Below are 13240 nucleotides of genomic sequence, written 5' to 3'. Positions count from 1 at the left end.
AACATAAACAGAGATGTGGTGTCTCAACAGAAGTATTTCTGTGACTGCCTTTATTTCTGCAAGAGCAATTTGGAAATGCGAACCTGGGATCAGATGGTGGGAGATTCAAATCTAGTGGCCAGACGGGGCACTGGATACAAAAGCACTTGGACTCTATGACTTTGCCGCTGAGTTACTGCAAGTTAGTTGGAAAATCTTGCCTTGAGTTGATGTGTTTCATGGGAGTCAGTAGATAGGATTCATTGTACTACTATCCACAAACGAGAGCACCAAATTAGGTCTTATTTGCTCTGCAAACTGTGACCTGCAGAGTGGCACTCACAAAGATGTGAGCTGGTGTGACTTCCCATACAGCAAAGAAAGGGGAAATATCCCAGTGCTACTCCTTACACAAACACTGGTGCCCGTTTGGAGCAACTGTTGTCTCACTGAGGTCAATAGAAGCTACAGCTGCACTAGGTGTAAATTTAGGCTAATTGCTGGTGCTGATGAAAACAGCTGAGGCAGACAGATGGGCTCTGCCAGGTCCACAGTGGTCACAATAGTGTAAATCCTCCAGTTGCTTCTGCTGACAGACTGGAGGCTCAGAGGTCTGTCGCAGTGGCAAAGGATCCATTTTACACAAGCACAACAACTGCAGTCCACACAACACCAGCCTGAACAAGAAATCAAGGCTGAGACCCAAACATCCATTTCCTGTCCGACACTCCAATCTTTGCATGTATTAATTCTAAAACTGGAATATCGTATCAGTGTATTTTTAGCAATCATGATTGTAGGAAATTGTCTTCATGCAGGATGTTCTTCCATTGTATCAGCTGACTCCCATTACCTCTATATGCATATACTCCATCTGACCTGTTTTTCCTCCCTCCTGTTTCTTTTCACAGGTCCATTTTTCATTCTTCCTGGAATGTAGAGCATTTGGGAGTGTAGGTGGAAAGCCAAAGTCTTTCAACACCCATTAATACAAATTTGTTTTATTAATTAAGTTTGTGGGAGGAAAAAAAAAATAAGAGAGCTGATCCTCTACTCTGCAATCATGAATCACTGTCATGCACATGAGGAGACATGTCCTCTGAGACACTGGAGGCTGCTTCAGACAAAGTGATTGAGTTGCTTTCTTGGGAAGTCCTGAGTCATCAAACACAGCACTTTAATTCCCAGGAAATGGGAAACATATTGGCATGACATTCACTTGTATGGAGCACAAGCTCCAGAGAACGGTGAACCTCCAAAGGTTCTGGAGATCAGTTTAGCTTGTGGAAGAGTTTTAAAACTTGAAAGCTTCTCTGAAGTATATCTGATCTGGAGCTGGGTAAAGTAGTCCCAATGTATGATTTACTGCATGAATTAAACTCGACGTTACAGATTACATGGGAATTTACTTTGACTTCTAATAAAAATGACTCAATGATTACAACATGAAAATATGTTCTGGCTTTTAAGTTATTCACTCTGACAAGTGCTTCATATATTCACTATTCTTAATTTACTAGTCATGTTGTAAGAACTTAGTTCTTTGGCGTTCCTGCTCCTAGCACTTAACTAGAAGGAGCAGCTGATACACATTGTTCTTAGTCTGATCCTTCACCATGGTTCTCCTACAGTAATACACAGAGATTTCAGACCCAAAGTTGGGTCAGGGCCAGAGTAAAGTCACTTGGCTTGGCTAAGATATCATGAGTCATTAAAAAGAAGCCTATTTTGCATTGAAATAGACAAGAAACGGCAGAAGATTTCATTTCATGTGTATGTAAGAATGACCATCTTCTTGCGGGGGCAATTCAGAAAAGTAAGTACCTTTCAAAACTTGCTACAAGATCTGCAAGTTGTCATCTGGCCATGTCACCAGTCACACAATTTTGTTTTGGAGAGCTTCTAACCCCATTTGGACTGAGAAGCATGTCCCTATAAATAGCTGAACACTCATGGAAGATGTAAAATTAATTTGTCACTGTATTGCTATGCAGAAAACTGTATCCCCAACTTTTTTTTCTTCCTTTTTTTTTTTTTTTCCTAAGACTGTGTTCTTGAAGGAATTTTGAGCAAAAGTGTCAATGAAAAATTCATTGACTACTCTCTTGCCCTGTTCCATTTTTAGGAACTCATGCATGTGAAAGAGATCCCCTCAAGCAGAATTACAAGTAATTACACTTATGCTAAATCAAGTAGCTCTATTGATGGCAGCACAACCCACAGACCTCCTGGCTGAAGGAAAAGTCAGCTCTGGAAGAGGAAAAGCTATCTGGCCTAACGTGTGAGGTCTCTTTGCCTGACAACGTGATAGTGAAGGTAAGGGAAGTCGGCACTGCCTAGACAAAGTGACAGCAAACAGACCACAAACTTCCTTAGATAAACGACATCTTTCAAACCACACAATACCACTTGATACCTTTGTGCCCCTTGAGCTGTTACAAAGTGCAGCTGCACTTCAGCCCAGATTGATATCACTTGGGACGGAGGCCATCAATCCACAGGACAAGTGCAGGCTGAATACACAAACAGAAAATTCACACAATCTCCCCGTTTCAATATAACTCCGGAGAGAGGATGGTGCAATTTTTCCAAAGGCTTAAATGAGTCTCATGACATTGTCTCACTTGAACACAGAGCCCAAGTCCTCCAAATAGGAGGGGAATTCATCTCACAAGATGATTAAACATCTAAAACTAGCCAGACGTCTACTGCAAGCAAGTTCAGCTAGCTAAGACACCCACGGACACTCCTCTAGAAAAGCCAGTCTTTTTACATCGACTCTAATAATAATATGTGAGCAAGCTCTCTGTTTTCTACTGTTTCTTTCATGGCACCTCACAACCAAAGACAGGAGACGATCAGCTATAATCTCATGTTAATGATGCCTGCTCTAAAGCTACTGGCACATATGGAAGCCTTGATGTTGATATCAGTACAGTTTGGATCAGCTTTATCTCTAGCAACTACGGACCAGGATTTTAATCTTACATTAACGATGTTAGCGTGAACAGATCTGCATCAGAGTTGGCTGGATGCAGAAAGAGGATGAAAAATCAACTTCCCTCTGGAACCAAGAATTCCAAAATTTGGCTAGGAAATAAAGAACTAGCTCTGATCTTCTGAAGTCTCCAAGGCTTTCTAAGTTGACTATTAGTTTATAGAGCATGAGAACCAGATCTAAAACCGACGCGCTGGAGAGCAGCTGAAAAACTAGGAACCATAGTGCTGGCTTCATGACAGTTCAACAAGCAAGATGCCCTCTGAGCCAACAGAGCCAGGCCAAGGTTCCCCAGTGGCTCTGTGTGCAAGTTCCCGAGGAATACAATCATATAGAATACGAAAATATTTTTCTAAATAAACTAGAAATTTTCCAAAGATAAAATCTGATTATAGAGAAAAGTGAATGCCCCACTGGGAAAAACGGTCAAGCAAAATTCCTGAGAAGTTCTCTTCCATATTCTTTCACCAACACCGTGAATTATCCTGCTCTTTCACAGGATGAGTAGTAAAAATAAGTACTATTTTTTTGTAGCAAGTTCCACTCTTTCAGAAGGCAGGCAGTGTTTAAAGATGGCCTAAAGAACATGCACACACACTGGCCCTAAACAATGGGAAGGAAGTGACAGGATAATTAAGTTTCTATGGCTGAGAACTTGTAAGTTGACTTTGCTTCTTTACCATGACTTGGAGGTTTCCTTCAATTTCTTTCCCCCTACGAGTTACTTTGATTGGCTCAGACCCTATGCTTTGTGGCTGTAAGGCAATTATAGACACAAAGAAAATTAAATCGCAAAGGAGGATATTCTAAAGGCACACGGGAAACCCTTGAAAATGTACTGTGCATATTTTCATGACTAAATGTTTTAAGCATTAAGTAGTTATATTCTCCAATGTTAGATGAGGCAATAAATTTGCCAATGCATGCAGATGAACCCCATTTAATCCCTATACACCACTTACTGCAAATTATGCTGTCAAAGAAAACCCCTAAATAATGGGTTTGCTTTTCTTCTGAGGGCAAGGAAGCTTGTGAAGGGAGTATGATCTTCAGGCTCAGATCAAGTGAAAGATCCAGAGGTTTACAATAAGATTAAGAAGAATTGCAGCATCCCAATGGGCAGATTATTCCACCCACAGAAATAAAAAGTGTGCATTTTTCCCAGTCTCAGAAGAGACAAGATCCAGAATGGCCTAATATCTCCCCAGGTCTTTTTTTTTTTCCTTAATTAATTCAGTTGTTCCCAATGAAAGTGCCACAGCTCTCACAATTTTTTCTTCTTTCTTTTAGAAATAAAACTTTACTTATTTCACAACTTTAATGTTCTCCTAAGGGTATCCCAAACATTAACAGCTAAGTGGTCCAGGAAGAATGAGAGTGGAGGAACCCTGCCATGCTGGCACCCCAAACAAGACACTTGGATATCCCAACAAACATGGCAACTGCTGGAAGACGCCTGAGGGCTTTGATGTCTGCTGAACTGGTGTTTTTACTAAGTAGGAGTTACGGGGCAAGTTACATCAAAAATTTTCCATCCAGCTCTGCACACCACCTTTTGAAGGTCATGGATCCCAATGGAGCGAAAAGGCTGCACTGCTGTGTGGATCAGGTGTGCTTTCATCCCATGGGGAACAAGAAAACATTTACAGTAGAGGAAAGACACTTCCATCATGAGACAATGCTGATGCTGGGGAGCCAGGATCACACCTGTAGAATGCTGTGAAAAAAGGAGAACAAGCAAGCGCTTTGCTTCAGAAAAAGGAAAGGAAGCTACAATAGCAAAGACATGTTGCTTCGACTGGGCCAGGAAGTTCAACCATAAGGAGGAAGGCTAATTAATTTCTACAGCAGAGCTCTGAGAGTTTGCAATAAACTCTCAGATGGCCAGAAATAAAAGCCTGTCCTGAATTCTCCCATTCTGAAAGAAGGCAGCATTGAGCATAATATCTGAAAGAGCAGTCTGATGGAAATGAGCACCGCCGTGTGTTTTTCTGGCCTAGAAAACTGTGTGCAGTATGTCAAGGCTTGGCGCATGGCAGAAGGTCAGAGCTGATTCTGAGAACTCAGTAACAATAGAGAGTCATCACTGGACACAGGTGCTTCCTGAATTGATCTCGCAATTTGGCTGTTTCCAATTAAATGTGAAGCAGCTGTGGCCCTTTATCTGCTCGACTCACTGGAATCCATCTAAAGAGAAACTTTCTCCCGTCTCCTCCTTTCCCCACCCCAAGCAGACAGCCCTCTGCTTCAGCCTTCAGCTCTCTGAAGAAAGAGAGGGGCAGGGACAGCCAACTGGCAGAAACCCCACTATTAAAAGCTACCCTTTTTCATCTCAGGGCAAAGCAATGAGATACTGATTCAGCTGTTCATATTCCAATGCCTTTATTTGGGGACGACAAAGACAGCGAACAGAATAAGAAGAAAATATGAATGCTGTTGAAGGTTGTCGGGCAAACAGATTCAGGATGCTTTCCCTCAGGCAACAAAATAAGCAAATGAAGCCAATGTGGGGGTAAGTTCTGAAGTGTTTACAGCATTGTTCTGCATGCTGAGTACAACAGAGTCCTTTACAGAAAGGGATGAAGCTTTAAAGAAGGTATTTCCAATAGTCAGATAGTGGGATTTTAGAAGGGGCTCAGAAAAGTCAGCACAGAGCCACCAGGCAGATCGACAGGAGCTAGCAGATTTCAGAAATCCAGTAGGTGCTAGTGTAGCTCCTGGATAGCTCTGCACCAGCTACCTGTACTTTACATGAACTTTTCTTTGCCAGTTCATTGATTCTGGAGCCACCAAAACCCTCCACGTCTTAGCTCTCTCTTCTAGACTGCTAAGGCCTCACTTTTTCTCCAGCACCTTAAGAAAGGAAGAGCTTGGATCAAATCTGTGGTTGTCACTAGACAACAGAAAAATAAGACCCAAAGTAATCGCTTTGGTTGTCTCAAAGAGGAGCCATCTAACAACCTGTGTTTAGCATCTTAGATGCAGAAAGCCCAGAATATCCTGGCTTTACCCAAACTGTACGTAACTGAAGGCATTTACAGCTTTTGTCTTTGTCCTGTTTAACTCTTCTCAATGCTTTTCTGATACACAGGAATAGCAGTAGTTCTTTCTAAAATGTATTCTCTTGTCCTTTCTGAAAAAGGTGTTAGAGATTAAACACAATTCCAGACTACCCCACCTATTTATGGTAACATTGCTTCATTATTATTGAACAATGAAGTTCAAACTACTAATCGTTTCAATCCCAACAACAATAATACTATTCTAGGAACAGAGATCTATCCTCAGCAGTCGAGGCCAGCCGCCTCGTCGCCTGTCCACGAGTTCAGGGGGATCTCGGGCTTGGCCTCCTCAGGGGCGGCCCAGGGCAGCGGCGTGAGCGGGCCGCGGGAGAGGCTGACAGGGACTGGGCGTTGCCAGGGCCACGGCGCCTGCACCCGGGCCCTCCGCCGAGAAAAAGAGAAAAAAAGACAAAAAGACTGTGGCGACCCAGTCCCTGCCCACCAGGGACGCGGCTGTTCAGGCCTCTGGCTGCAGGGAGCGCCTGAGCTTGCCGCTGCCGGGGGAGAGCAGCAGGGAGACCGCCTGTGCTCAGGGGGAAGGGCTGCTCAAACGGTGGCTGAGCACAGGGGGAAGGGCTGCTCAAATGGTGGCTGAGCTCAGGGAGGAGAAGGACAGACTGAGGGGCACTAGCGCGTGTGAGCAGGAGATTGCCTGGTGGAGTAACCCCCTGGTGTGCCAGAGAGAAGGGCACTGGGGGGATGCCCCCAGAGGACGGTGGAGCCCCTGTCCTGTCGCTGTCGGACAGAGGGAGGGGGCCGGCAGGGGGATTGGGCTGAATGAGCTTTCAAGGTCTCTTCCAATCCCTAACATTCCGTGATTCTGTGATCTACAAGAATAATTTATTTATTTTCCCCAAGACAGTACTGCTTGTAACCAGGATGTAGTTACTTTCATCGTTGCAAGTAGCTAGGCTTCTGACTTAACCTGAGAAAGATTGTCCTGCAACTTAACTGTCAGCCAAAATATTCAGCCAAAACCACCCTTAGTTTCAATATGATCTACTTCCAAAAGGTCCTGTGTGCCAGCTCAAATCGTTCCTCTTGGCCTTTCCGGGCACAATCTGTGCACAAAAATCCTGTTTTGAATTCCCTTGGCCAAAACATAACCATACAGCTGTTTCATTTTTTCCCAATCCTTGCATTTTTTTCCATGTGCTGTCCACACTCCCCCAATTCTCTCCATTGGAGTCCAGCTGATTTTCCCTGCACACTATCCAATTCTTCAATTGTCAGTGCCAGAACGCAATGAAGTGGGCCTGACTCCCTTAAACAACTTACTTGGAATTAAAGCAGAACCATCCCTTTGGGTTTAAGCAGAGGAGAGAAAGACTTCCTCTTTCATGTATGATTGTACAAGAATGAAGATGAAAACACCTGCATCTCTATGATCCATAAAACAACTTCTTGTAAGCAGCTCCATTTTTTTTTGAGCTTCTACTTGTTTACTGTATGTGTACACATGCTTAGCATAGCCACTACTACAAAACAGTTCCTCTTGTGGGCCTTTCTAGCTGTTTTCAAATGTTTTTATTTCATTTTTTAAAAAGGAAGGGGGAGAAAAAGAAAAAACAAAACAAAAAAAAACAGAAGCACAGACAAAGATGCAAGGTTCCATAAGACTCTTAATAACAACATAAGACCAGCATCATACCAATTAACTGGTCATGCTTTCAGAATATGCTGTCAAATTTTGTCATTACTGTGCTTGATTAGACTCTTTTGCATCTCACCCAGAAAACATTAAATGCAGGCTACTCTAAGATGCATCTGCTACAGCATGGTTTGCAGCAAACTCCTCTGTTCTAAAGGGGAGCTCCAAGCACTTCTGATGGATGCAGCCCCAGCTGTAGGACAGTGAAAACACAGTCCTGACATGCTAGTCTGGGAGTCTTTTTTAATTAAAAGCAGCAAGATGTTTCCCTGACATATAAATTCTATTTATTTGAACTTTCTATAATCTTCTACTGTTTCTGCACCATGCAATTTAGTAACAACCCTGTATTTCTTTACCATGCCATTTATTTTTCTTTCTGTATTCTCATTTAAGATGGACCGATCTGCATGGGTCATCAGACCATAGGGACACATACAGGTTCATCAACAGAGCATCTAATCTTTGTGGAGTACAGCCATATGCCCTCTCTCAACTCAGTTCAGTACACATGCACATCAACATACCCAACACATGCACATCAATACTGTATATATGTTGATATATACAATATGCATCAATATAAGTTTTGTTTGTTCACTGTTCAGGACAGCCACCACCAGAATTAGGGCCCTAGTCCAGACAAAGGGACCAACCTGCCAAATGCTCTGCTCTGGATCCGGATACAGAAGCTACCATCTGTAGGATAATTCAGTTGAGGGCATATGCATTATTCTAGGCAGCAGCCCAAGTCCTCTTGCCTTCAAGTACGTTTTCCCCAGGGACTGACAATTTTAGGGAAGACGTCATGAACACGAGATGCTGCTGCCAAGGTTGGGGAATGCATACATGGAGGTACCCCACATTGCCAGTAGGTCAACATTAAGTAGTAGCATTGTTTCACATTTCCTGCCCCACCGTGTTACTTCAAGCCTGTGATGACTTAATAAAGACATAACCCAACACCATAAAGAGCTAAGATTGTTCCTGGATCTCTCTCACGCTACTGAATCTTTCTCTCCTCTCAAAGATTTGCTAACAGCCAATAAATTAATAGTTTCACAATTTCCAATTGAAATACTTTCCATGGGAAGATGATACTTTCAACTAAATGAAAATTGCTACGGAAAGTGCCTGCTTCTCTGAAAGGAAAGTTTCTCTGTCAGAAATGTAGGAACTATATTCCTGCAGGAACTGCAAAACTCAGCTGTTTTGGTAATGCTTGTTTGGGCTTTCTGTCATGTTGTATTTTTAGACACAGGCATTTTGGTTAATTTTAGCCAAAATTTCCAGCTTCAGTCAGTTACAGAATTTACTGCTCTTCCCTGTGTCACGTTGATGTTTCTCTCTGTCACAAGTGCTTCTTAAACCTCCTCTGAATATATGCGCTGCATTGTATATGATGTTTTTTTCTTCCTCTCCTCCCCCCATTGTTACTTAAGACTGGACTTTAATGGCTCAACATATTCCAAGAAGCATTTAGGATAAATGCTCTGTCAAAGACACTTATGTACACTTGAGCCATATTGTATTCTGTGTGAATCATTGTGAGTATTTCACAAACAAGGGTGAATCAGACAGATTTTCCAAGTATATGAAATATAGCTTTTTCAGATGTGGTCTCCTAGCCCCACAATTAATCCTCCATACTGAAACTCATCTCATATTTGGGCCATGTCATGTCTGCCCCACCAGGGACAGGAGCATGCTGCTAAGACTTTCTCTTAAGGAGGATAACAATTCTATAATGGAGCAATCTCAGCCAATTTTTGTCTGCAGAATGCAAGGGGAAGGTTAACTTTGCAAACTTAAATGGTATCTCGCCATCCCTTCCATTTTTATTTTCTAAGATTTTCCTAGACCTCGAGCAGAAAGAGACCTCATCTAAATTGCCAAGAAAGAGAAGTCTAGGGGAAGAAGAAAATCTGTTTCACTGCTTGAAGACAATTTCATGACATATTTTAGCTTATACTAACAAAGATTGCCCAGAGCATAGTAATCAATCTTTCTTGCCTGCTTTACACTTGATCAGATGGATGGAGATGCTTGGGGAATATCCAATTATTTTTTACCTACCCAGCACACTTTCCAGAGTGTGTAAGATGCATCTGCTACATCACATCTGGTCCTTCAGGCAAAATTGAAATCCCACCTGAAGAAGAGCAGCCTTACAGAGAGGCCTGAAGAATGAAGTTGGTGGCACTTTACTGCTCTGCGATGGAGAGGCAACCAAAACCCCATGGAGGCAAAAATTCAAAACAACTATAGAGGAAAATGACCAGAACAATTTTTCTGGAAAACAGGAAGAAATTGTGGTGCCTCTGATCTAGTAGTTTTAAGCAGCTGTGATATGAATAAAGTTCACAAGTGAAAAAAAACAGCCACTGAAGCTCCCTGTGTTTCCAAACTCATGCCACAGATACTTTACAATGCACTTTTTGTCTGGAACTTGCATGGGAAAGGAAGGTACCTCACCCCCTCATCCACCTCCTGTACTAATGCAATAATCTTGCTTAGTCACAGAAAAAGGGAGAGAAAAAAAGAAAAGGAAAGAAAGTGATTAATAATCTGCAGGCAGCTGCTTACTTTCCAATTGGTTGTCCAGGAGGGGTGTGCTCCACTTCAAATCCTGCTTGTCTCAGTACATCAATCACAGTGTTGTTACCCAGGAAGTGACCTAAAATACAGGTAGAAAATAGCACTGTCAATTAAACTGCTCCTCTCACTCATTTGACTTTCTCCTTTTGCAACAACAGGTTTGGGAGGTAAGGTTACCAGAAGCTAGGCTAGCTCCAAAAGCAAGAAAGGCATGTTATGCAATTTGTTGGAGTTACCTCAACTATTCACCACTGAGCCCACTGCAGCCTTTGGCAATGAGCAGGGGAACAGACAGCATGCAGCCTGATACGATCTTCTGTCTTATTTACCCCTCCCAACCCTCACATGACCAAGGGACTGGGTGTATAAACCAAAACCTTAATGTATTCTTTTTTAATAGCACTTGATTGTCCAGGAATCTGCAAATTGCTACCATGGAAATTTTTACTATGCGCATGGACTAAAGGTCCTTCTAACGTGGATATCCAAATGACCCTACAGTGGTGAAAAGAATATTACTTGGGCATTGACTCATGGACTGGAACAACTTACAGCCCCAGATATCCACCCTGCCCATCATCATTCATGGATGTCTGCTTATGAAGAAGCTCTGAAGCTGCTGCACTCAGTGCTCATCTACCTAAAATGGCTGCGATTCAGAAATTGCTTCATCAACCGCTCAGCCACCTGCACGGCAGGGCTGGGAGGAGCTGAGATAGTAACCTTATCCTTATCTTTTCCCAAATGTGAAGATTTAGTCCTGTAAACCAGTGCACTTTGCTAGAAGTGTAAAGGTCGCATTCCTATTCACAGAAGTAACAAAGAGCCCAGTAAGTATTGCAGCATGTATGGGCCTTGAAAGAGTTTACTTAAGGGAATCCTATACACTTGAGGTCTGAACCAAATCCTGCTGGAGTCAATGGGAATCCTCAAAGGGCTTTGGGTACAGACTCAATAAGGCAATGTAATCCCTCCAAAGCTTTCAACTTATTGTCAGAATTCCACATTGTTTTCAGGATGGGTTCGAGGTACAAAGTAAGAACGCAAGAACTCCACTAACAGGTTACACTGAAGTCCACGTAGCCCACTAACCTGTCTCCAACTGTGGCCCACGGTAAACGTTAAATATATATAAATATATAAATGAAAGAGAGCGGGAAAGGATAGAACAATCCTCCCCCATTATGTCCTTTAGCTTCTCTCTCTGCATGGCTGGGTGACCCCCATTTACACCCAGGTCATCACGTCTCGCTGCCAGCTCTGAATAGAGCAATTCACCATGAATGTGCTCAGGCCTCTGTCTCTGTCTACTTTTTGCCCCATGACATCTTGCAGCAGTGAGTTCTACATCATGCAAAAGTGCGCTCCTCTGGTTTGCTTCAAGCTTGCTGCTTAGAGAGAGAGTGTTTGTCTTGAGCACAGAGTACGTGCCTGTAGGAGATGCCAAACTGCCCATCTCCACTACAGAATCAAATATTTTTCACAGAAAAAAAAACAAGGCAGGTGGGACATGCCCAAGACTCTCCCCATTCTATGCCACTACGTAAGGAGCTTATGCAACTGTGAGCAGTCAGCCCTAGGATACTTCACCCATACTGCATAAAGTCGCTATGAATTTGAGAGTAATTCAGTCTCCAGTATTCCTTAAGCCTGCGTCTTTGTGCTTACACTGCCAACAAGGGCGCTAATTCGCATCAGTTGTGAGAATGATGTAGTTGTATGGCTTTTAGTGCAACTTGCAAGCAGTGGTAAGAGCTTTTGGCCAAAAGACGTTTCTTTAAACGATTAAACGTACATTTGCAGAGCCCTAACGTGTTCCAGGATTCCTCCACTTCCTTTTAAGAAAACTCAAAATTTGATTTTCTCCTAACTTACTTATAACAAAAGCCAAAGGAGTAGAGAGCAGTCCCAAAAACGTGTTACATACCCTCAGAGATTTGAGAAACGAGACATTTGTGAGTGATTAACTGGATTTGATCATATCCTGTTTTTTTATGCAGTGGCCAAAGCAAACAATGGCCCCGATTCTGTCACTGGCAAAGTGACATTGAGGAATCAAAGTCAAAAGTGTCAAGGTCAGAGATGTTTCTGTGTCCATGCTCACTGTAGTAGAGCTCTACTTTCCCTGAACCAGTCCTAAATGCCAAGAGATTTCTTAATGGAAAAAACTGTCCTGGGTCCAGCAAATCTTTGACATTATAACAGTACAAAAGAATCCAATTTTAACTGCTTTAAGTCCAGAAAAAAGTAACTTGCTATAGCTCTGATTCCTCATCCACAAAATGGCAGGCCCGTCAGGAATGTCAGCTCCTGAGCAAAGCCTGTGAATCCCTTCCAAGCAATGGATGAGGACCAAAAGGTGATATCTCCTGGCCTTCCTTTCCTGCCTTCTCTGTTGAGACCATGACGAAAGCTGATAACCCTCTTGGCCTAGGGACCTGCTGTGCACGACGGTAGAGGAAAACATGGACTGCCCAGCACGTTTTTCACTCTGGTTCTGGATGCGCACAGATTTTTGCTTTTGGCCATATGTCAGCAACAAAGCCCCCAAATGCTCCAGAACTGGAACAGCTCATGATAACAATATTTATTATGTAGACACCTGTTCAACAAGACTTATCTTGATATAGCAGCCATCAGTTTCAAATGCAACTCATTGCTGAAACAAGATGGACCAGAAAGGAAAGTGCGGTAAGATGTGAGTTCAGCATGGATTAGGTCAGGGACAAACATCAAGTCCCTGACTCTGGCTGCCAACACGTGCAAACAAATATGTAATAATTGCCATACTTTTTTTTTTTTTTTTTTTTACATCATCAGCGGATTTTATGTATACATACATGCACACACACACTGTACTTCATATGTGTATATGTACGTGTGCATGTGTGTACATATATATGCTTCTGCTGAAAACTTTAAAAGGTTTCTCTGCCTGGCCAGGAAATTTCA

The 13240-nt window shown here is 42.7% G+C and overlaps 1 protein-coding gene across 5 annotated transcripts in view; it reads right to left on the bottom strand.

The window, feature by feature from the left end:
• The window catches only part of TRABD2B (TraB domain containing 2B), a 286108-nt gene that overhangs the window by 37940 nt on the left and 234928 nt on the right, over positions 1–13240 (bottom strand). For 4 of the 5 annotated variants that reach the window (XM_080602716.1, XM_080602714.1, XM_080602717.1 and 1 more), the window contains exon 5: positions 10277–10367. In XM_080602716.1, coding sequence (XP_080458842.1) covers positions 10277–10367 — 91 coding nt within the window. Of the gene's footprint in view, positions 1–2; positions 4695–10276; positions 10368–13240 lie in introns of those variants that run through there. The other variant, XM_080602720.1, reaches the window with a different exon arrangement.

Source organism: Anser brachyrhynchus (genome assembly GCF_964034855.1).
Source record: "Anser brachyrhynchus genome assembly, chromosome: 8".
NCBI classification, from domain to species: Eukaryota; Metazoa; Chordata; class Aves; order Anseriformes; family Anatidae; genus Anser; species Anser brachyrhynchus.
This window is presented reverse-complemented; position numbering and strand designations above follow the sequence as displayed.